The 25,560-nt window shown below is 47.4% G+C and overlaps 1 protein-coding gene across 1 annotated transcript in view; it reads left to right on the top strand.

The window, feature by feature from the left end:
- Positions 1-25,560, top strand: part of fgf24 (fibroblast growth factor 24) — a 108,285-nt gene that overhangs the window by 32,090 nt on the left and 50,635 nt on the right. The window contains exon 3 of the mRNA XM_084339330.1: positions 262-439. Within this exon, the coding sequence (XP_084195456.1) occupies positions 262-439 (178 nt within the window). The remainder of the gene's footprint in view (positions 1-261; positions 440-25,560) is intronic.

Genomic DNA, 25,560 nt, shown 5'->3' with positions numbered 1-25,560 from the left:
GCCGACAGTGTTCGCAGTACGGTTAGCTTGTAGACGTGACGCAGACGAAACACGTTTAGTGGGGAAAACAACAGTAACACGCTACAGGTACAGGTCGTTAGCTCCGCCTCCAGCAAGAAGCATAACTTCTTGACAGAAAGCCTATAAAAGATGAAGCGCACATTACTATCAACACCTGTGTCATGATGGTTGTCTCTCTCTTTCCCTCCCTCCCTCCCTCCCCCCCCCCTCTCTCTCTGGTCTCATTCTTCCACATAACAGGAATCTCAGCAGAGCTCGGCTGATTTCAGGTTCTACATTGAGAACCACACGCGGAACCCGGACGACCTGAGCCGCAAGCAGATCCGGATCTACCAGCTGTACAGCCGCACCACGGGGAAGCACGTGCAGGTCCTGGGCAAGAAGGTCAACGCCAACGGGGACGATGGGGGCAAGTACGGTACGGGAGGATGCCTGTGCACCTGACCGCAGCGGCTAGATCCCATTGGCCGGAAGGATGTTTTTATCTTAAATGTTTTGCCAAGCTGCAAAGCCATAGCTCACCATAACTATATCCTAATTTAAAGGTATATTTGATACCTTTTCTCAGCTTTTTTGTTGCAAATATATTGCTTGCACAGGAAGTGATGGGCGTATGCACAGGAAGTGATGTGTGTATACACAGGAAGTGATGCGCGTATGCACAGGAAGTGATGTGTGTATGCACAGGAAGGGATGCGTGTATGCACAGGAAGGGATGCGTGTATGCACAGGAAGTGATGTGTGTATGCACAGGAAGTGATGCGTGTATGCACAGGAAGTGATGTGTGTATGCACAGGAAGTGATGTGTGTATGCACAGGAAGTGATGTGTGTATGCACAGCAAGTGATGCGTGTATGCACAGGAAGTGATGCGTGTATGCACAGGAAGGGATGTGTGTATGCACAGGAAGTGATGCGTGTATGCACAGGAAGTGATGTGTGTATGCACAGGAAGGGATGCGTGTATGCACAGGAAGTGATGTGTGTATGCACAGGAAGGGATGTGTGTATGCATGCACAGAAAGTGATGTGTGTATGCACAGGAAGTGATGTGTGTATGCACAGGAAGTGATGCGTGTATGCACAGGAAGTGATGCGTGTATGCACAGGAAGTGATGCGTGTATGCACAGGAAGGGATGTGTGTATGCACAGAAAGTGATGTGTGTATGCACAGGAAGTGATGCGTGTATGCACAGGAAGTGATGCGTGTATGCACAGGAAGGGATGTGTGTATGCACAGAAAGTGATGTGTGTATGCACAGGAAGTGATGTGTGTATGCACAGGAAGTGATGTGTGTATGCACAGGAAGTGATGCGTGTATGCACAGGAAGTGATGTGTGTATGCACAGGAAGTGATGCGTGTATGCACAGGAAGTGATGCGTGTATGCACAGGAAGTGATGTGTGTATGCACAGGAAGTGATGTGTGTATGCACAGGAAGTGATGTGTGTATGCACAGGAAGTGATGCGTGTATGCACAGGAAGTGATGCGTGTATGCACAGGAAGTGATGCGTGTATGCACAGGAAGGGATGCGTGTATGCACAGGAAGTGATGTGTGTATGCACAGGAAGTGATGCGTGTATGCACAGGAAGTAATGTGTGTATGCACAGGAAGGGATGCGTGTATGCACAGGAAGTGATGTGTGTATGCACAGGAAGTGATGCGTGTATGCACAGGAAGTGATGTGTGTATGCACAGGAAGGGATGTGTGTATGCACAGAAAGTGATGTGTGTATGCACAGGAAGGGATGCGTGTATGCACAGGAAGTGATGTGTGTATGCACAGGAAGTGATGTGTGTATGCACAGGAAGTGATGCGTGTATGCACAAGAAGGGATGCGTGTATGCAAAGGAAGTGATGCGTGTATGCACAGGAAGGGATGCGTGTATGCACAGGAAGTGATGCGTGTATGCACAGGAAGTGATGCGTGTATGCACAGGAAGTGATGCGTGTATGCACAGGAAGGGATGCGTGTATGCACAGGAAGTGATGTGTGTATGCACAGGAAGGGATGCGTGTATGCACAGGAAGTGATGTGTGTATGCACAGGAAGTGATGTGTGTATGCACAGGAAGTGATGCGTGTATGCACAGGAAGGGATGCGTGTATGCACAGGAAGTGATGCGTGTATGCACAGGAAGGGATGCGTGTATGCACAGGAAGTGATGCGTGTATGCACAGGAAGTGATGCGTGTATGCACAGGAAGTGATGTGTGTATGCACAGGAAGTGATGCGTGTATGCACAGGAAGTGATGCGTGTATGCACAGGAAGTGATGCGTGTATGCACAGGAAGGGATGCGTGTATGCACAGGAAGTGATGTGTGTATGCACAGGAAGTGATGCGTGTATGCACAGGAAGTAATGTGTGTATGCACAGGAAGGGATGCGTGTATGCACAGGAAGTGATGTGTGTATGCACAGGAAGTGATGCGTGTATGCACAGGAAGTGATGTGTGTATGCACAGGAAGGGATGTGTGTATGCACAGAAAGTGATGTGTGTATGCACAGGAAGGGATGCGTGTATGCACAGGAAGTGATGTGTGTATGCACAGGAAGTGATGTGTGTATGCACAGGAAGTGATGCGTGTATGCACAAGAAGGGATGCGTGTATGCAAAGGAAGTGATGCGTGTATGCACAGGAAGGGATGCGTGTATGCACAGGAAGTGATGCGTGTATGCACAGGAAGTGATGCGTGTATGCACAGGAAGTGATGCGTGTATGCACAGGAAGGGATGCGTGTATGCACAGGAAGTGATGTGTGTATGCACAGGAAGGGATGCGTGTATGCACAGGAAGTGATGCGTGTATGCACAGGAAGTGATGCGTGTATGCACAGGAAGGGATGCGTGTATGCACAGGAAGTGATGCGTGTATGCACAGGAAGGGATGCGTGTATGCACAGGAAGTGATGCGTGTATGCACAGGAAGTGATGCGTGTATGCACAGGAAGTGATGCGTGTATGCACAGGAAGTGATGCGTTTATGCATAACAAATGATGTGAGTCAAATGTGGCAGAGAGGCAGGAGCGCAGCTTCCTATAAGGCGACATAGGTTGCCAAAAACCATGCCTGTAGAGTTGTAGGCTAGCTAACTAACACTAAAAATGGTAATTGGCTGCATTTATATAACATTAGTGCTTTTATCCAAAGCCCTGGGATCTGCCGTTTGAAAACGCACTGAATTTGCCACCACTCGCTACAGGTGTCGCCAAACACAGGCGGTCTTCAGGATTAACACTTTCAAATTGGCTGTGCACATTCATGATCCCTAGAAGCAGAGCCTCCAGCGCCACCGTCAGACGCGTGATTACGAAACCTAGCCGCATTTCTCGGAGACGCTCTCTGATTGGCCGACGCCTGTTTCTACACTGGTTAAGCTTAGGCGCTCTTTCGAAGTAGGTTAAGGTTAGAGTTTGTCTTAGAGCAGGGCGATAGAACGCCAGGTAGTTTGCAGGCTGTTTGACGTGGAAATGGGCAAAGACACAGCTCGTCACGCGATTGGGCAAACGCGTCAGTGGCCAATCAGAGAGCGTCAGTCAGTGCCAATCAGAGAGCGTCTCCGAGAAATGCGGCTAGGTTTCGTAATCACGCCCGTCAGACTGTGCACATTCAAGAAGAGCCTGTAGCGCCACCATCAGGCCAAACCTGACATTATAAAACGAGCGTATCTCCTGACCTGTTAGTTATACAGTTTACCAAAATGAATCCCAAAAGCTTTTTTTTGGTGTGTGTGTGTGTATACGTGTGTGTGTGTGTGTGTTTGTTTGTGTGTATATGTGTGTCAGGTTCATCATCCATGTGTGTGTGTAACTTTGGTTGCCATTGTCAATTTGGGCACAATTGTATCAGAATAACCCACAATGTACAAGTGCACTGATAATATTTGTGTCCTTTAAACATTGTCTTTATGTGGACATAAATAAAGATTCTAAATGTGTGTGTATGTGTGTTTGTGTGTATATGTGTGTATGTGTGTTCGTGTGTATATATGTGTGTGTGTGTGTGTGTGTGTGTCTGTGTCTGTGTGTGTGTGTTTCTCTCTGTCTCTCCTCATCAGAGATCATCATGATGTAACACTGCTCCTCTTCATCACAACATTCTGTAGCTAAACAGAGATCATCCATGATGTAACGTCATTAGCATCACCTCATCTGACATGTTAGTGTGTTAGCATCACCTCATCAGACATGTTAGTGTGTTAGCATCATTAGCATCACCTCATCAGACATGTTAGTGTGTTAGCATCATTAGCATCACCTCATCTGACATGTTAGTGTGTTAGCATCATTAGCATCACCTCATCTGACATGTTAGTGTGTTAGCATCATTAGCATCACCTTATCAGACATGTTAGTGTGTTAGCATCATTAGCATCACCTCATCAGACATGTTAGCATGTTGTTGACAGAATCCGGCTATAGGGCGACAATAATGTGGTCAAGAGGCATGGTTTCTATCTTTAGCCTTTAAGCAGCGTGGTTTATTCATTCACATGGTATGAGCAGCAGCACATGAGTTCTCCTCTCACTGAGAGGCTGGTGGGAAAGAGGTAGAGGGGGAGGAGACAACTCTATTTATACTCGCCACCTGGTGGTATCTTGAGTGGCTCCGCCTAGAGCGCCCTCTAGTGGAAACAGTTATATATGCAGTTAGACAGTTACTAACAATCCTACATAGAACCTCTAACTTGTATTAGCATACTGGATAACTTCTCCGAAAAACATTTTACAAAGGAAATAATACAATCCAAAACATCAATAGAGTATGGCAGTCAATATTTACACATTAAACATGACCTCTGCAAATCTCTTCAATTTCAATTTGGAACAGGTTTCCTCATAGTGTCTGCTACCCTGTCGTCCGTTTGGACAATAAATCAGTGTCATTCTTTCTTCTCTGATGACAGATCTGATGAGATGATATTTTATATATCGACATGTTTACATCTATGTCGGCACACTGGGTTCCTAGCAATAACAATGGTTCCCTGGTTGCCCTCATAAACAACAGTCTTCATATATACATAGGTGTTCACCATTTTTAAATGATGTTAACAAAACGCCCCTCATCTTCAAAAACACAATATTCGGTATAGAGGATACATTCTAACTACCTACTACATAATAGGCAATATTTTCATAATGTTATCTCCATCACATATTGTATTATATATGTAACTGTTTTTATATGTGTAAATAAACAAACAAACAAACAAACAAATAGTATCACTGTGGGCTTTAAGCTCTAAACCCTTGCTGCCCTTTCTGAAACACAGCTGTTCGTCTGCTGCATCGTCTGCTGGTAACGAAAAACATGTTTTTGACGTAGTTCAATGCTTCTCTGTGGGGTCAGCAAAATACTGTGACAATTTTTACTCACTACAAAACATAGGTCAGGGCGAGTACAGGTTGTCTAACAAATGAGGCTACCCACAGCTTTTCTATACATCTCAAAACATCTCAGGATATTTTCCACATAATTAAATCATTTAGAACATGGTAAATCATCCACCTTTGTATTTAAACATGGGATCCATTTCTGTATTTAAACATCGTAAATCATCCACCTCTGTACTTAAACATGGAATTAAACATAGGATCCATTTCAGTATTTAAACATGGACTCTACTCAGGTATTTAAACCTGGATTCTACTCCTCCTGCATTTAAGCAGTATTATCCTTCAATATTTAAACATGGAGTACCCTCCTTCAGCATTTAAGCAATTAGCTACGAACCATGCTTTGTATTTGTCGTGGCCTTCAATACCCTCCTGGATTGAATACACCCATTTCCCTCCCACTGGTCTGTCTGCCCTCTGGTAACTTGGTTGAATACACCCATTTCCCTCCCACTGTCTGTCTGCCCTCTGGTAACTTGGTTAGAGTAAAGGTGTGGTTGTCCTCTAGGGACCTCATCTCCTCATCCATTGCTCTCTCCCATTTACTTGATTCGGGGGACACTGTGGCCTCTTTAAAGGTCGGGGGCCCCACTGACTACCCTGTAGCAGTAATCAACGGTGGTAAGTGTACTGTCATCCTCGTCACTCCCTTTCCGGGCATAGTCTGTCAGATACTTTGGGGGTTTGTGTTCCCTTGAGGGATACGTCCCACTGCTTGGGGCACTTGACGTCACCCTCGGGTGCTCCTCGTCATCGCCCTCTGGGGGTGGCTGACTGTCTGCCTGCACGACCGTGCTAAGTACACTGGGCTGATGTGTCTCTGTTTCTACACACCTTACTCATGAGTCCAGCTCTGGCTCCTCTGTCTGTGTCTCGCTCTCACATGTTGTCTTTGTGACAAACTTGACTAGCCTGTGTTTCTGCACTCTCCCTTTACCGGGATGATAAACTAGGAAAGCGGGGCTTCCCTTGTCGTGCTCTACAAAGAGTCCTTTTACACATCTGGACTCGGGCTTTCCCCTGTCCTGCAGGTACGCATAACACACTGATCCAAATCGGTGCATTCTAGCTAGATTACACTTCTTTCCTGTCAGTGCTGTATACGGGGTGGTGCCTGTGTGCTTATTAAAGCACCTGTTTCTGGTGTAAGCGGCTTATTGCACTGCATAATGCCATAGGCTCTTAGGTAAGTTACTGTCTACTAGCTTACACCTAGCCATTTAGAAAAGGGTGCGCCATTTCCTCTCTGCCACTCCGTTCTGGTGTGGGGGATATGGACATGACGTCTCGTGTCTTATCTTGTACCTTCTCAACAGTGATTGGAACTCTCTGTTTGTGAACTCGGTTTCGTTGTCGGACCTCAAGCATCCTACGTTACCATAAGGGGCTACGTCTGCCAGGAATTTCTCCGTGGCCTGGAGTGTGTCACTCTTTGCTTTGAGAAAGTAAACAAACACTGCTCCTGTGCACACATCTGTAAAAGACTGTACATATCTAAAGCCTCCTATGGACTCGTTGCTTACTGGACCGGCTAGATCCGTGTTAACTAATGCAAGTGTTACCTTTCCTTTTCTGTGGGATTTCTGTTTCTCGATTGAGTAAACTTCCCCGTTTTGCACACTACACATTTTTTGTCAGGTCTACGCTTTTCACCTTCAATGTGCATGCCTTCTGTCACTGCTTGCAGTTTCAGTAAATCCTCGTAATTACAATGACCCATAATCTCGTGCCATGTCTGAATATCGTGACTGGCCGTCACGCTACACATATCATTATTATCATTACACTCTGTTTGCAGATAATACATTCCCTGGTACATCTTTATGTCAAACCGTGTACCATCAGGCTCTACAAGAATTTTTTTACCTTTATCGAAGAATACCTTGGCACCGCTTGCAGTAGCAGCTATTACAGAGAATAGTCCTTGTGGGAACGATGGTACGTAGAGAGCGTTCTTTAACGTCACCGTACGCCGGCGCCCCCCACTGTCCGTGAGGCATACCTGTGCGTCTCCTCTCTCTTTCGCCAACCCGTAGGTGCGCTTCCCGTCTGCCAGCTCCATGCTGTGCCTCTCCGGGTGGAAAGTGTTGTCAAAGTTCTTGAACCGACTCCTGTCGTTGATGACATGGGACGACGCACCTGTGTCCATGATCAGTCCCTTCCTCTGGGCCCGCTGCAGCTGTGCCGGCCTGGCGATGCACGCTGTCCGCGCCCCGAAAGCAACGTCTTCTTGTCCCGTTATTCTCCGGGCGTCGCCTCGATCCGTCTCACGTCGACCGTCGCTGCCATCGTGTCCGCTGCCGCCATCTTGTCCACAGCCGCCATCTTGTCCGTAGCCGCCGTCTCGTCCATGGCCGCCGTCTCGTCCATGGCCGCCGTCTCGTCCATGCGCGTATCACACGCTCTGGTCGTGTTTCTTCATGCACGTGTCTTAACTTGGCCTTGAACTGTCCCAGCGTCATGTCCGCTGAACCGTGTGTTACCAGGAGTGTGAACGGTTTGTACAACTCTGGTAGTCCCCTCATCACCATCGCCTTCATTAGCCCATTGCTTGGTGCTTCTCCTGCACTCTTCAATGCCATCATGGAGTGCTCAGCTCTGATGACGTATTCGGTCACCGTCTCGGTGTGCCCCTTCCTCAGTCCCGTTAGTGTTATGTAGAGGGCCACGACTCGGGGTCTTCCTCGCCCGATGTAATGCTCTCTCAACACCTCCAGGCTTTCTCGGCCTTTGTCTTTAGTGTCGCGGAATATCAGCCCCAAGCTGGTGTCGTCGAGCAGTGGCGCTAACTCACAGTACGCGTCTGCGTTACGCTGGTTGTCCAGGGCTTGCTCTTCCACCGTCAGGTCTCCCGTGGGGGCTGTCAAGATCGTTGCCTTCAGTCCCGCACCGTGCATGCAGCATAACATGCGCTCTTCCCAGAGCTTGTAGTCCTCTGCTTTTCCATTGAATGAGGGCCATTTGCTCCTTCCCTTGGTCGCCATCCTCTTGGTTGATAGTAGGTGTAGCTTTAGCTCTTGTTGGCCTAGCGTCTAGCCACGCGGTGCTCCCGGTGCTAACCTAGCCTATACTTTAGCTAAGCTTGCTACCCTTATTATTTCGCCCCGGCGTGATCTGGGCCCATAACCTGTTGACAGAATCCGGCTATAGGGCGACAATAATGTGGTCAAGAGGCATGGTTTCTATCTTTAGCCTTTAAGCAGCGTGGTTTATTCATTCACATGGTATGAGCAGCAGCACATGAGTTCTCCTCTCACTGAGAGGCTGGTGGGAAAGAGGTAGAGGGGGAGGAGACATCTCTATTTATACTCGCCACCTGGTGGTATCTTGAGTGGCTCCGCCTAGAGCGCCCTCTAGTGAAAACAGTTATATATTCAGTTAGACAGTTACTAACAATCCTACATAGAACCTCTAACTTCAACACATGTTAGTGTGTTAGCATCATTAGCATCACCTCATCAGACATGTTAGCATGTTAGCATCATTAGCATCATCACCTCATCAGACATGTTAGTGTGTTAGCATCATTAGCATCACCTCATCAGACATGTTAGCATGTTAGCATCATTAGCATCATCACCTCATCAGACATGTTAGCATCATTAGCATCACCTCATCAGACATGTTAGCATGTTAGCATCATTAGCATCATCACCTCATCAGACATGTTAGTGTGTTAGCATCACCTCATCAGACATGTTAGCATGTTAGCATCATTAGCATCACCTCATCAGACATGTTAGTGTGTTAGCGTCATTAGCATCACCTCATCAGACATGTTAGTGTGTTAGCATCATTAGCATCACCTCATCAGACATGTTAGTGTGTTAGCATCATTAGCATCACCTCATCAGACATGTTAGTGTGTTAGCATCACCTCATCAGACATGTTAGTGTGTTAGCATCATTAGCATCACCTCATCAGACATGTTAGTGTGTTAGCATCACCTCATCAGACATGTTAGTGTGTTAGCATCATTAGCATCACCTCATCAGACATGTTAGTGTGTTAGCATCATTAGCATCACCTCATCAGACATGTTAGCATGGGAGCATGTCTATGTTCCCCGGGTCCTATGTTCCCCGGTAGCGATAACCCTAACCCTAACCCTAACCCTAACCCTAACCCTAACTCTAACCTTAACCAACTTCGAAAGAGTCGCCAAGCTTAACCAGTTCGAAACGGGATCATCCCTATGTTCCCCGGGTCCTATGTTCCCCGCTTGATTGATTAATAGATTGAAAATTGTATAAATCTTTATTATTTTATTAATTATTAATGTCCGCCCTCTTTCGAACTGGTTAAGGTTAGAGTTTGGAATCAGGGCTGGTGGTCTAAAATGTTCAATCAATCAATCAATCAATCAATCAAAGCGGGGAACATAGAACCCGGGGAACATAGACATCCTCCCTTCGAAACAAGGCGGACATTAATACAATTTTCAATCAATCAACCAATCAATCGGGAAACATAGAACCTGGGGAACATAGAACCTGGGGAACATAGGGATGACCCCGGTAGCATCATTAGCATCACCTCATCTGACATGTTAGCATCATTAGCATCACCTCATCAGACATGTTAGTGTGTTAGCATCACCTCATCAGACATGTTAGTGTGTTAGCATCACCTCATCAGACATGTTAGCATGTTAGCATCATTAGCATCACCTCATCAGACATGTTAGTGTGTTAGCATCACCTCATCAGACATGTTAGTGTGTTAGCATCACCTCAACAGACATGTTAGTGTGTTAGCATCACCTTATCAGACATGTTAGTGTGTTAGCATCACCTCATCAGACATGTTAGCGTCATTAGCATCACCTCATCAGACATGTTAGTGTGTTAGCATCACCTCATCAGACATGTTAGCGTCATTAGCATCACCTCATCAGACATGTTAGTGTGTTAGCATCACCTCATCAGACATGTTAGCGTCATTAGCATCACCTCATCAGACATGTTAGTGTGTTAGCATCACCTCATCAGACATGTTAGCGTCATTAGCATCACCTCATCAGACATGTTAGCGTCATTAGCATCACCTTATCAGACATGTTAGTGTGTTAGCATCACCTCATCAGACATGTTAGTGTGTTAGCATCACCTCATCAGACATGTTAGTCAAGCAGGGGTTCTCAACCTTTCTGCTGCCAAGGCACCCCTGTGTCCAATAAAATATTCCAGGGCACCCCTACATACGATAAAGACTTTTCCGGTCCTGTCTTTTTTGCTACAATGATGACAAAAGTGCTTGCTTTCAAAATAACGTTTATTTAACCCATTGAAACCGGGAAACACATTTGTGTGTATATGCAGGCTATATAATCCATTATTAGCAGGCGTTTCAGGTCTAAATGTATAAATAAATATAGCAATAGTGTGACCATTTCTCAAACAGAAAATCATGTATTTTTTTTTAATACAGAAAAGGACCACTAACGTGCTATCTGTTGCAGCTGCACTGTTTTCTATACAAATAACTAGTGTGACCATTTCTCAAAAATCAAAGGATCACCAAGTTACCATTTCTCAAAAAATATAAATAAATACAGAAAATAAGCACTTGTGGACATTTCTAGCTCAGTGCGAGGTCTGCTGCTGCTGCTGGCTAATGATACGGTCAATACGTGGGGAGATCGATGACAAGGCAACACGCATGTCATCCTCAAGGCTCAACTTGGCCCTATATTTGGTTTTCAGAGCTGTCATGGATGAAAATCCAGCTTCACACAAATATGAACTTGTCCATTTTGTGTGAAAATTCAGCTTTGCGGTTCACGTTGGAAATATTATTCTAGCGAGGTGACGATTGATTATGACATCACATCCTGTCATTCTTTGTTGATGGTCAGCAATACAATGTTGACGTATAAAACAGGCAACAGCTATATATAAATGTAATCTGCAGAGTGCCTTTTACTGTTTATCTGTTAAATACAGTTTTCATTCATTCATTCATTCACATTTTGTATCATAATAATCATAACACAGCGGCTGATACACTCACTTGTTCTGTGAGTAGACCATCGCCGTCGGGAATTAGCACTTTTCAGAAGCTGTGTGGTCCGGTCTTGAACTTTCCATAACGTGTCTCGATAAATCCATTTGATTAGATCCAGCACTGAATGCATTTAGTGATTATTATCACGACGACGATTGCCGCGTGATTACCAAATGTAGCCGCTTTGCATTTCCTTGATAACGGACATAGGACCCGTGATGTGACGTCACACGAATGCGACTGCTCTGGAAATGCGTTGGAAAATCTGTTGGTAAAAGTAATGACGCCTGCCGCGGATGTTAAGTTGTTGAAGTTTCTATAATAACTTTACGAAACGTGTGATCGATTTCTTTTTTAGTTCATGTTATTAGATTAGGCAATTATTGTATACACATGAAGCACTAGATAGACTATTTGTTTAGTTAAATAGTTGTCATTCTATATTTTTAAAGAAACATTCCCTGGCAGCTCTCCGCGGCACCCCTGTGTGCCGCGGAACCCCTGTTGAGAACCGCTGTGTTAGTGTGTTAGCATCACCTCATCAGACATGTTAGCATGTTAGCATCATTAGCATCACATCATCTGACATGTTAGCATCATTAGCATCACCTCATCAGACATGTTAGTGTGTTAGCATCATTAGCATCACCTCATCAGACATGTTAGCATGTTAGCATCATTAGCATCACCTCATCAGACATGTTAGCATGTTAGCATCACCTCATCAGACATGTTAGCATGTTAGCATCATTAGCATCACCTCATCAGACATGTTAACGTGTTAGCGTCATTAGCATCACCTCATCAGACATGTTAGCATGTTAGCATCATTAGCATCACCTCATCAGACATGTTAACGTGTTAGCATCATTAGCATCACCTCATCAGACATGTTAACGTGTTAGCGTCATTAGCATCACCTCATCAGACATGTTAGCATGTTAGGGTGCTTTCACACCAGAGCTGTTTGGTCCAAACTATCGGACCAGATTTCGTTTTCTTGGATAGTCCGCTTTTTTTTGGGTAGTGTGAATGCTCTGAACTCAGTCGAGTTGTTCAGTTGCTATCGCTATTAGCTCTATCTTTAATTTTTCAAAATGTACAGTTGCTATTGCATGCACTCATCTGTGTTTCACCACACACATGAGTGCATGCTTACCAACTGTCCGTCTGCAACACTACTATCACCGACATCTAAGAAGGGAGATCCCCCCTTGAATGGCCCTTCTAAGGTTTCTCTCCTCCACATTGCCTGTGGAGCTTTTTTTCCCTATTGTTAGGTTTTAGTGAGTTTTTCCTTACCTTCGCGTGGGGTATGTCTGGGAGTGCTTGCATTCTTTCATTTATTTGCATTCATCTAAAAAATGTTTGGACCCTATGGTGTTCTTGTTCTGTTCTTGACTTATTGTTATGTTGTCTTCTTGACTTGTTTAAAGAAGACCTGTACGGCCCATGGGGACATTAACGTGTGTTGTCGGGCCCTATAAATAAATTTGATTTGATTTGATTTGATTCGAACTCTGGTGCGGACCAAACATGCAAACTCTGGTCCGCCTGAAAACATAGGTCTCGGTTCGCTTCATCGGACCAAGCGCGGACCAAATATAGGAAGTGGTGAGTCACCTCTCACGAGCAGAGCGCTAAATTACTACCTAACCAATCAGATCTGCAATATGAGGTAGCGTCACGAGCAGAGCAATGTGTGTGGACAAGAGGCGGGTTGCTACGTTTACTGTAGGGAGGGGCTTTTTTTTTGGCTTCGAAAAGAGGGACATCCTCTCAATATGCGGGACGCGGGACATTCGGTCAAATGGTGGGACAGTACAACCAAAAGCGGGACACCTGGCCGCCTAAATTCTTATCCCAACGCATGTTTGCTTCCGCATTCGCGTTTTGCGCTCTGATTGGCCCGACGCCGTTTCTGGTCACGCCAATCGCGTGACGGCAAGTTCTTTTGCCGGTTAAGCTTAGGCACTCTTTTGAAGTTGGTTAAGGTTATAGTTAGGGATGCTCGATATTGGCTTTTTTACCGATACCGATATTCCGATATTGTCCAACTCTTAATTTCCGATACCGATATCAACCGATATCAACCGATACCGATATATGCAGGGTTTCCCTGTCCAAAAAACTGAATAATTTCAGGTAACTAATAATTTCACTGGATATATATATAACAAATATTGTTATTGTTTTTTTTTTTTTTTTAACCGATACCGATATTTTCCGATATCACATTTTACTGCCGATATCGGCCGATAATATCGGTCGGCCGATAATATCGGACATCCCTAGTTATAGTTTGTCTTAGAGCAGAGCGATATCATGTGACGGCAAGTTCTTTCACCGGTTAAGCTTAGGCACTCTTTCGAAGTTGGTTACGGTTAGAGTTTGGATCGTAGGCGTTAGGTTGTTTGCTGCTGGTGGAGGCGGAAATGGGCGCGTCACGCGATTGGGCGCACATGTCACATGACCAGAAACGTCAGTGGCCAATCAGATCGTACCAGAAACGGCAGTGGCCAATCAGATTCGCAAAACGCGAACGCAGAAGCAAACATGCATTGGGATAAGAATAGACGCCACCTGGCCACCCTACCACCGACTGAAAATTGTTAAACTGGAGTCAGACAGGGCTCGCAGTCACACACACACACGCGCAGCAAAAAAAACTCCTCACCGGTCAACCTCCCCGGCGCTTCAGTGCAATCAAACCGAGAGACCGTCCGCTCCCCGACTCTCTCTCCGCTACACTCCTCCCACTGCGTCTACTACTACACACACACACACACACACACACACACACACACACACACACACACACACACACACACACACACACACACACACACACACACACACACACACACACACAATAGGGCTCGCATTCACACACACACACATTTTCACTCTGTTGTGTCCAATAGACGAGCGCCCTTTTCGACCGCGTGACATTGTTCAGAAAGTTTAGTGCGCTTGACAAATTGCAATGTGAATGCAGACGAACCCAATGTTGCAACTTCACCCCCAGAATCGCACCGAGTCCACCAAAACTATATGTGAAAGCGCCCTTAGCATCACCTCATCAGACATGTTAGCATGTTAGCATCACCTCATCAGACATGTTAGCATGTTAGCATCACCTCATCAGACATGTTAGCATGTTAGCATCATTAGCATCACCTCATCAGACATGTTAGTGTGTTAGCGTCATTAGCATCACCTCATCAGACATGTTAGTGTGTTAGCATCATTAGCATCACCTCATCAGACATGTTAGTATGTTAGCATCATTAGCATCACCTCATCAGACATGTTAGTGTGTTAGCATCACCTCATCAGACATGTTAGTGTGTTAGCATCATTAGCATCACCTCATCAGACATGTTAGTGTGTTAGCATCACCTCATCAGACATGTTAGTGTGTTAGCATCATTAGCATCACCTCATCAGACATGTTAGTGTGTTAGCATCATTAGCATCACCTCATCAGACATGTTAGCATGGGAGCATGTCTATGTTCCCCGGGTCCTATGTTCCCCGGTAGCGATAACCCTAACCCTAACCCTAACCCTAACCCTAACTCTAACCTTAACCAACTTCGAAAGAGTCGCCAAGCTTAACCAGTTCGAAACGGGATCATCCCTATGTTCCCCGGGTCCTATGTTCCCCGCTTGATTGATTAATAGATTGAAAATTGTATACATTTTTATTATTTTATTAATTATTAATGTCCGCCCTCTTTCGAACTGGTTAAGGTTAGAGTTTGGAATCAGGGCTGGTGGTCTAAAATGTTCAATCAATCAATCAATCAATCAATCAATCAAAGCGGGGAACATAGAACCCGGGGAACATAGACATCCTCCCTTCGAAACAAGGCGGACTGTAACTGAGGGGTACAATTCCCTGACTGTATTGATAAGTATGGTATTATTAAACCACTACCGCTTGTACTTTAACTTCTGGCCATCCAGTACATGATATAGATATGATGAACACTTTCCCACCTGATGAAACGAAGTCCACACAAATGTATGAATCGAATATTTTATATAGCAAAGGGTATATACAACGTTCACTTAATGACATTTATGATTTGAAATGCACTTGTAAGGCAAATGAGTATTCGTAGGTAAATCAACATTGAATGTCCAATCTCTGGTTACGCAGGGAGCAAGTATACAACCTGGTTCTTTAGGGAACTATAGCGATGGTACTTAAATGATTATAGCTGGATACACTAAAGGGGGGGGGGTCCCGCTGGTTGTAAGACAGTAGGGGGGGTTAGGAGAGCCGCTGGCGGTATCCCATCTGGCCGACGATTTCTTGGGAGAATTCAGAGTGCTGAACACGGTGCCCACAGAACCTCGGTCCGCAGATGAATACAGCTGGACCCTCTGGTGGACGGTAGCTGCCGGTCCACAACAAAGAGACGTGAGGCGACCTCACTCGGGGTAGAGCGCCGTCTCACCTGGAGTCCTCTCGGGGGGGTAGTTCCAACACTCAGCAGTGTTGGCCGTTATCTATGGCATAATCAAAGCACCCAAAGCATGTAGATAATCCAAGCCGTGGAAGGCTCGCCGTCGTCCGGGTAAAGTAATCCAATGTACAGGTCCACTCGTCCTGGCCCGGAGCTCCTCGGATGCAAGCACCACACGTGGTCTGCCCAGCCTGGTTAAGACTCCAGATAACGTCAGGAACGATGGGGGTACTGCTCACTTTATAACTCTAACCGAACGATGCACCATACATAATAGACTATTATTAACTTAATAGAAATACGTCCCACTCGACGGTATAGTGCCAAACTATGACAATTCAACTATTAATCCACACGATGTCTCAATGCCTATTCTGAGGCCAAGTAGGCCTTACTGCACCACACGTGCGTCGTGGGTGAGGCTTCGCGTCTGTTACTAGGTTGGAGGGTAAAGGACTAATGGACTAAAAGAAAGTTCTACTTTACTTGCGCCATATATATATGCGCTGTGAACAAATAGTACCATTCGTATTTCGCCAGACGTATTCCTACGCGGAACCAGGCTTGTAACGACATGTTTGTCGGCACGATTGAACTTGAACCAAGGGGCATGGCTGCTGGCGCCAGGTTCTCGTCCAATGGTAGAATGAAACTATTATGGGCTGTTAGTAGACTAAAGGGATATTCAGCGCATATTGTACAAGGAATATACAGGGGATATCAAACGATATACAAATACTATTAAATATATATCCATAAACAAATATATATATTCGGTTTAATCTGATCCTTCACAGCCGCGCCCTAATTAGTCCCACCTAATTAGCTAAGCAGAGACAGATTAACCGCACTGTCTACCACTCAAGGTCCGCTGTAAGGGTCAGTCAACTCACAAAGTCATGGGGTCATGGTCATCATCGATAATGTCTGGGAGTCGGGGCAGTTCTATTAGCCTCGCCACGGGTCGTGTGTAAGTTCGCCCTTGGACGAGCACTTCAGCTGCTCGGACCTTGCCATCGGCACCGGTGATCACTTTGCTTACGCGGCCAGCCGGCCACATAGCTCTGGGTAGTGACTGGTCGATAATCATGACGACTGTTCCTTCTGTCAAATTGTCTCTCTCTTTTACCCACTTCTGGCGGGTCTGTAGAGACGGTAGGTAGTGGAGTAGGAAGCTGCTCCAAAACTTGTCAGCTAGTACTTGACTGTACCTCCACATTCTTCGGCCGTTCGCTTCTTCAGGCCTGTACATTGTCTGGGGTAGCGCGGGGTCCAGCCGCACCATTAAGAGTGTGTTGGGGGTGACTGGGTCGACATCTGCTATATCACTGGAGACGTAACCGAGGGGTTTTGAGTTCAATACTCCCTCGATCTCCGTGAGGACTGTCATTAGGACTTCTTCCGCCACAGTCTGGGCCCCAAGCACGGCGTACAGGGCTGTCTTTATAGAACGTACTTCTCGTTCCCAGGTTCCACCGAAGTGGGGTGCGTTCGGGGGATTAAACTGGAAGTCAATCTGGGATGGAGCGAGGTGGGTCTTAAGTTCTGGGCCCATAGCTTGGAAGCTCTCTCTCAGCTCTCTTTCTCCGCCTTTGAAGTTTGTCCCGTGATCAGACAACAATGTAGACGGTTTTCCTTTCCGTGATGTGAATCTTCGGAAGGCCATAAGGAATGAGTCTGTGCTCATGGTCGGAAGGAGTTCGATATGTATCGCTCTGGTGGTCATGCATTTGAATACAATACCCCACCGCTTCTCGGTTCCTCTTCCTCTCTTTATATACAACGGGCCAAAACAGTCCATGCCTGTGGAGTGGAATGGCTTGTCGCCGAGTCGGAGGCGACAGGGGGGTAAGTCAGCCATCCGGGGTATGCTGGGCTGCGCGCGCCACTTTCGGCAGTCTAGACAGGTTCGCTGGAAGCGTCGCACCGCTTCTCTTCCTTGAAGTATCCAATAGCGACGTCTGATCTCCGCGAAGACTCTCTCTGCTCCTGCATGGTGTACATCCTCGTCGTATTTCTTTATGATCAGCTCTGTGACCTTGTGTCGGCTGTTCAAGACTATCGGGTACTTAACGTCATCCGGTAGATCGGGGGCTCTCCGCAGGCGACCACCCACTCTGATGAGATTATGGGCGTCACTCTCGGGTGCCAGGTGGAGCAGTCTGCTGTCTGATGGGACGGGCTTTCCTCCCTGTAGACAGTCTAGCTCATCGGGGAACGAGTCTCTCTGGGCTCGTTGTAGTAGAAGAAGTTCTGCTTCTTCGTAGTCAGCTGCTGAAATGTCAGTGGTGGACTGAATCTCTGGGTGGTGCCGCAGGAATGTTCTTTGCTGCGCACTCTCTAGGGTAATGCAGTCATCTATGTTGGGGTCTGTGGAGGCGACTGTGCTCAGTCCACAGAACATAGGTTTCTTGTTCTCAGCCTCCTCTTTACTTGCTTCCCGTGGGGTGGGCGTAGGCCACTCTTCTTCCGGGAGCTTGAGGAATTCCGGTCCGTCACTGTAGATGTTGCGACGGGTGAGGTCATCCAGGGACATTCCCCGGGTGATGACGTCAGCTGGGTTGTGTTTGGTGTCCACATACCGCCAGCTCGCTGCTTCTGTTAACTCTTGAATCTCGGTGACTCTGACTCCCACGAAGACCTTGTATCTGCATGAATCAGACTTGATCCATGTGAGTACTGTCGTGGAGTCTGACCACAAGATTGTTCTGTGCACCGGAATGGTGAGTTCACGTTGGATTAACGTGGCTAGATGCGCTCCTGCTAGGGCTGCGCAGAGCTCTAGACGCGGGATAGATTGTTGCTTTCGTGGGGCTATTCTTGAGCGAGCCAGGATGAAAGCAGTGTGTATCTCTCCTCCCCTCTCTTGGGCACGCAAGTAGGCCACCGATCCATAGGCTACTTCGGAGGCGTCACTGAAGACGTGTAGATCCATCTTGCATGTCTCTGGCCTCACCGTGGGTGGGAAGTAGCTGCGGCGTATATTGACGCCTGGGAGTGAGCGGAGTTCCGTCTCCCACTCTCTCCATGTGGAGGCAAGGTGTGCGGGTATTGGGTCGTCCCAGCCCTGGTCCTTGTCCCATAGTGCTCGTACAATCATCTTTGCCCTGGTGGTGTAAGGTAGAATACATCCCAACGGGTCATATTGTCTGGCGAGTGTTCTGTACACACTCCGTCTGGTGGTCGGTATCGCCGTCGACCTTCCCTGCTCCGTGGTCAGGGGTTTGTGTCTATAGTGGAGCGAGTCTGTTTTGAAGCGCCAGACTAATCCTAGTGTCATTTCTTGGGCTTCTCCTGGGATGGTCGCCATCCAGGTCTCGCTGCTGGCAGCCTTGTCCGCGGGGGAGAGGCTGCGCAATACGTGCGGGTTGCTGCTGGCCCACTGCCTGAGATCAAAGCCGCCTTTGATCAGGGAGGCGCGTAGCTTGATTAGGAGAGCCTCGGCTTCTTCTTGAGTCGAAACGCTTTGTAAACAGTTGTCCACGTAGAAACTGTTCTTCACACTGTGTCGGACCTCTTCATCTGCTGCTGGGTCCTCTGCGACCTCTGGGTTGAGGTTGCGCAATACTGGGGGGTCGCTGCTGGCCCGCCGCCGGAGATCAAAGCCGTCTTTGATCAGGGAGGCGCGGAGCAGCGCACGACGTCGCCAGTCAATTTTCTTCTCGACATGCTGCAGGAGTGTGGTGTCTCCTTCTGTCGCTCTGGAGTGGAGGCAGCTAGTGGCTGCTGTTCGGTTGAGAGATTTAGCGAGGGGGCCTTGTAGTGTCCACCCTAGGCGGGTCTCGACTGCTGCAGGACAGCCTCGGGGTCCTGTATGGACCCGGTCAATCGGGACGATGAGGTCTGCATGGTCGGAGCCTATCAGCAGGGTCGGGGTGGCGCCGTCTATGAGCGGGATAGGTAGTTGACGCAGGTGCACATATTTATCCATCAGCTTGGCGATGGGGTAGGTGTACTGCGATAGTCCTATTTCTTGGCTGGTGAAAGCATTTGTAATCCTATACCGTCGCTCTGGCTGCCCGCTTGCTGCGATAGTGAAGGAGACATTCTCGCCCTTTATCGTCTTTAAATCTCTTCTTATTGTCCGAATCGTCATTTGGTTCTCGCTCCCCCGCAGTCCCAGCTGGGCCGCAGCGGACGCGAGCAGAAGGGTCTTCTCTGACCCGTCATCAAGGACGGCGTAAGTGTCCATGACTTTATCTTGGTAGCTCAATGTCACACGGACTACCTTTAAGAGCACTTGGGCGCCGCTGCTGCTGGCGGGGTCAATGTACATGACACTTGCCTTGGTGCCGCTCGATGGTGCAGGTGAAGGCCGTCTTCTGTTACTGTCGTGTAGTATATCTAGATGGGCTCCGTCACACCGACTGCACCTTTTCTTTAGGCGGCATTCGGCTGCCATGTGACTGCGCACACATCGGTAACAGCGCCTGTTGGACTTTATCCATTGACTCACTTCTTCTGCATTCATCTTTGTGAACAGGTCACATTGTGACAGCCAGTGTTCCTTTTCACAGTAGGGGCACACCATCTTCCACTTCTCTTTTCTCGAGGGGGTACTGTGGCTCTTACTGCTCGGTACTGACTCTGATTGGTGCATGACAGTCACCGATCTTCTTCCATCGATTATTCTCCTGGGTCCCTCTCTGGAGCTTGGCGTGCTCCGCACGAACGTATCCAGTCGTAAGCTGCTGACTTCTCTCGCCAGGAAGTCGGCTAGATCAAGGAGGGATGGTTTGGGACCGTTAGGATCACGGTGGTCTCTCTGCCACCTAAAACGCTCTTGTCTTGCGGGTGGCAGCTTCTCTAAAATCCTCTCGACGTTAGAGTTGGCGTATAGCTCGTGCATGCCCTTTTCCCGTTGCGCTCCCAGCATCCCTACCAGGGACTGCACTTTTATCGACAGGTCGTCTAATGAGCGATTGTCTGTTGCTGGGGGTAGGCGATCAATATGCCTTATCTCTTGGATTACGTAATCCCATATACGTCCATATCTCTGGTCCAGCGCTGCTAGAGCCGCGGTGTATGGGGTCGTAGAGGTGGCATAGGCTAGCGCTATATTGTGCGCTCGCGGTACTTTCAGGTGCTTCAGTAATATTGCATACTTGTGGCGTTCATCAGCGACATCCACCATCATTGTCTCTAAGCACATCCGGAGCTCCGTGTACTGTGCTCGATTCTCATAGGTGAAGTCTGGAAACGTCGGCGTGGCAATGTATGACGCCGTGGATGGCTGATACATCGGCGAGCGTTGGGGGAGAGACCTCCTAGGCGAGTCTCCTCTTTCGCCTCTCTGTGGGCTGGTACTGGCAGGGTACCATGGCCCGCTGGTCCAGGTGCTATTCCTCGGGGCTGGTCGTGCGTTGTGCTCACCCGTGAATAGAGTCGGGGGTCTGTAGCGCAGCGCCGCGGGGGTATAGCCTGGGCTGTACTGGACCTCCTGGTCCGGTGGAGTACTGTGCTGTCGTCGGGCTTGGTTCTCCTCCTCTCCCTCTTCTTCTTCTATCAGGTCCTCTAGATCCTGTAGTCGTTTATTTAGCTTCTCCGCAGTATATGCCGCTCCTTCCTTGTAGCTGGGTCTCGCTTGGACCGGTCGGGGAAGGGGGTCTGCGGGGGGTATAGGCTTGGTCTGTTGGTCAAGTTCAGGGTCGCTTGCTCGGTTAGGAGACGCTGCCCTTGACTGGTGTCTCGACGAGTTCCTTGAACCCCTGGCGGAGGGAGAGGGTGTTGCCTTGAGGATCAGCTGCTCCATTAGCTGCGCTTGTAGCTTGTCGCGCTCGGCTTGTAGTCTGTCGCGCTCGCCCTGTAGTCTGTCGCGCTCGGTTTCGCGCTGGATGAGAGCGAGGTCGCGCTCTGCCTCTCTTTGGGCACCGTCAGCGGCACGCTGGGTGTCTGCTCGGTCTCTTGCCATATTCTCTTCCGTCTGAAGGCGTCTCATCTCCAGGCGTATGCGCTCTTCTTCGCTCCGTTGCTGCGCTTGGAGGCATTCTCTTTCAATGGTAGAATGTTCGCGCTCGCTAAGCGTCTGTGCTTGGAGTCGATCGCGTTCACCCTGAAGTCAATCGCGTTCGGTAGAGGCTGTCAGGCTGACGAGGAACGCCTGTGATAGCATCCTCTCCGCTTCGCTGGGGGAAGACGGTTGTAGAGGTGAGCCGCTCCTGGCTGAGCCGCTCCTGGCTGAGCCGCTCCTGGCTGTACTCGTTGGGGAGTCCTGGAGCTCTATTTCCTCGGCGCTCTCCTCCTCTTCTTCCGTGCAGAGTTCTCTCTCTGTAGGGTTGTCTTCCTCCCGGGGCTGGTCGGGGACTACTTCTTCGGTATTGGCGGGGGGTAAAGGCATGTCAGCTCCCTCCTGGTCCCCACCGTGAGCTTGGTCAGTTACATTAGAACCCACTAGGGCCTCTGTGGTCGGGGAAACCTGGTCGTTAAGGTCAGACATAATTTTACTTTCTACTTTTACCGCGTTTACCGTTTGTCGAAGGCTAGGTAGTTGACTGACAGCGTAATCCTCTAAGTACTGAGGTGTCTGTCGTCTGCGCTGCGGGCGTTCTACGTTAGGAGGACCGTTTTGTGGAGTGTTCATCATAGGCCATTTTAATATTAATAACACTATATTAATATTACACTAGTTACCCTCCGGCTCGAAGGACCAATTGTAACTGAGGGGTACAATTCCCTGACTGTATTGATAAGTATGGTATTATTAAACCACTACCACTTGTACTTTAACTTCTGGCCATCCAGTACATGATATAGATATGATGAACACTTTCCCACCTGATGAAACGAAGTCCACACAAATGTATAAATCGAATATTTTATATAGCAAAGGGTATATACAACGTTCACTTAATGACATTTATGATTTGAAATGCACTTGTAAGGCAAATGAGTATTCGTAGGTAAATCAACATTGAATGTCCAATCTCTGGTTACGCAGGGAGCAAGTATACAACCTGGTTCTTTAGGGAACTATAGCGATGGTACTTAAATGATTATAGCTGGATACACTAAAGGGGGGGGGGGGTCCCGCTGGTTGTAAGACAGTAGGGGGGGTTAGGAGAGCCGCTGGCGGTATCCCATCTGGCCGACGATTTCTTGGGAGAATTCAGAGTGCTGAACACGGTGCCCACAGAACCTCGGTCCGCAGATGAATACAGCTGGACCCTCTGGTGGACGGTAGCTGCCGGTCCACAACGAAGAGACGTGAGGCGACCTCACTCGGGGTAGAGCGCCGTCTCACCTGGACTCCTCTCGGGGGGGTAGTTCCAACACTCAGCAGTGTTGGCCGTTATCCATGGCATAATCAAAGCACCCAAAGCATGTAGATAATCCAAGCCGTGGAAGGCTCGCCGTCGTCCGGGTAAAGTAATCCAATGTACAGGTCCACTCGTCCTGGCCCGGAGCTCCTCGGATGCAAGCACCACACGTGGTCTGCCCAGCCTGGTTAAGACTCCAGATAACGTCAGGAACGATGGGGGTACTGCTCACTTTATAACTCTAACCGAACGATGCACCATACATAATAGACTATTATTAACTTAATAGAAATACGTCCCACTCGACGGTATAGTGCCAAACTATGACAATTCAACTATTAATCCACACGATGTCTCAATGCCTATTCTGAGGCCAAGTAGGCCTTACTGCACCACACGTGCGTCGTGGGTGAGGCTTCGCGTCTGTTACTAGGTTGGAGGGTAAAGGACTAATGGACTAAAAGAAAGTTCTACTTTACTTGCGCCATATATATATGCGCTGTGAACAAATAGTACCATTCGTATTTCGCCAGACGTATTCCTACGCGGAACCAGGCTTGTAACGACATGTTTGTCGGCACGATTGAACTTGAACCAAGGGGCATGGCTGCTGGCGCCAGGTTCTCGTCCAATGGTAGAATGAAACTATTATGGGCTGTTAGTAGACTAAAGGGATATTCAGTGCATATTGTACAAGGAATATACAGGGGATATCAAACGATATACAAATACTATTAAATATATATCCATAAACAAATATATATATTCGGTTTAATCTGATCCTTCACAACACGGACATTAATACAATTTTCAATCAATCAACCAATCAATCGGGAAACATAGAACCTGGGGAACATAGAACCTGGGGAACATAGGGATGACCCCGGTAGCATCATTAGCATCACCTCATCTGACATGTTAGCATCATTAGCATCACCTCATCAGACATGTTAGTGTGTTAGCATCACCTCATCAGACATGTTAGTGTGTTAGCATCACCTCATCAGACATGTTAGCATGTTAGCATCATTAGCATCACCTCATCAGACATGTTAGCGTCATTAGCATCACCTCATCAGACATGTTAGCATCACCTCATCAGACATGTTAGCATGTTAGCATCACCTCATCAGACATGTTAGCATGTTAGCATAGGGCTGGGCGATAAAACGATAACGATAACTATCGCGATAAATTATTTCCTCGAAATAAACGTGGTCGCAAAGTTTCGATATATCGATTTTCCAAGCTTGGCTCCGTTCCAATAGTATCTCCTCCGTTCAGCCTCGGCTCAACACACTCACTAACAACAACCAGCGTTACGTGATGACGTACTTACGCACAACAGCTAACAACCAATCAGTGAAGGAGATGGCCGAGACCCGGAAGGAGGTAGGACTCACTCAACAAGGCTTGCTAGGCTAATTAGCTTCCACGGCATTGTTTTATATATTTACGTGCAGAGTATGTGTGTGTTTTGAATTCTGAGGCCACGTTTATGGTAGTGTGGGATATACAGTGGACGCCGTTTCAATATATTGTGGCGGAAGAGAGTATTTTAGTGTCATATTTAGCACATTGTCATGGAATACTCCGCTTAGAACCAACAGGCTGGCTAGGTTAACTAGCTTGCACATCGCTGTTTTTATATATTTACGTGCCGAGTATGTTTGTGTTTTGAATTCTGAGGCCACGTTTATGGTAGTGTGGGATATACAGTGGACCTCGTTTCAATATATTGTGGCGGAAGAGAGTATTTTAGTGTCATATTTATTGTCATGAGATACTCCGCTTGTCGGCTAACGTGCGCAGACTGATGACGACATCAACTCGACTTGAGACATTCGCAGCAGCATAAGAAGTTAATTAAACTTGACGGACATTATATCGACGATAATTATCGATATCGAATTATATGAAAATAATTTTATAATTTTATCGCGATAACGTTTTTGGTCATATCGCCCAGCCCTATGTTAGCATCACCTCATCAGACATGTTAGCATGTTAGCATCACCTCATCAGACATGTTAGCATGTTAGCATCACCTCATCAGACATGTTAGCATGTTAGCATCATTAGCATCACCTCATCAGACATGTTAGTGTAACGGATGGTATCGTGAAGCGCAGTCAAGAAGGGCTGGGGTGAGTAGCGGTGCTATGGGTTAAACTCACTCTCACATCCTCAAAGACAGATAGACACGTTGCGAAGTAGTGGATTCACCTCTTGGTATAGCGGTCTGTGTTGCTGCCTGCGGTGTGGGAGACCGGGGTTCGAATCTCCCTCGGGGCATCGAAGTTTAAGGTGACGTTGTCACAACCGTTACATTAGCATGTTAGCATCATTAGCATCACCTCATCAGACATGTTAGCATCATTAGCATCAC

Source organism: Notolepis coatsorum, assembly GCF_963971535.1.
Source record: "Notolepis coatsorum genome assembly, contig: SCAFFOLD_438, whole genome shotgun sequence".
In the NCBI taxonomy this organism is placed as follows: domain Eukaryota; kingdom Metazoa; phylum Chordata; class Actinopteri; order Aulopiformes; family Paralepididae; genus Notolepis; species Notolepis coatsorum.
This window is presented reverse-complemented; position numbering and strand designations above follow the sequence as displayed.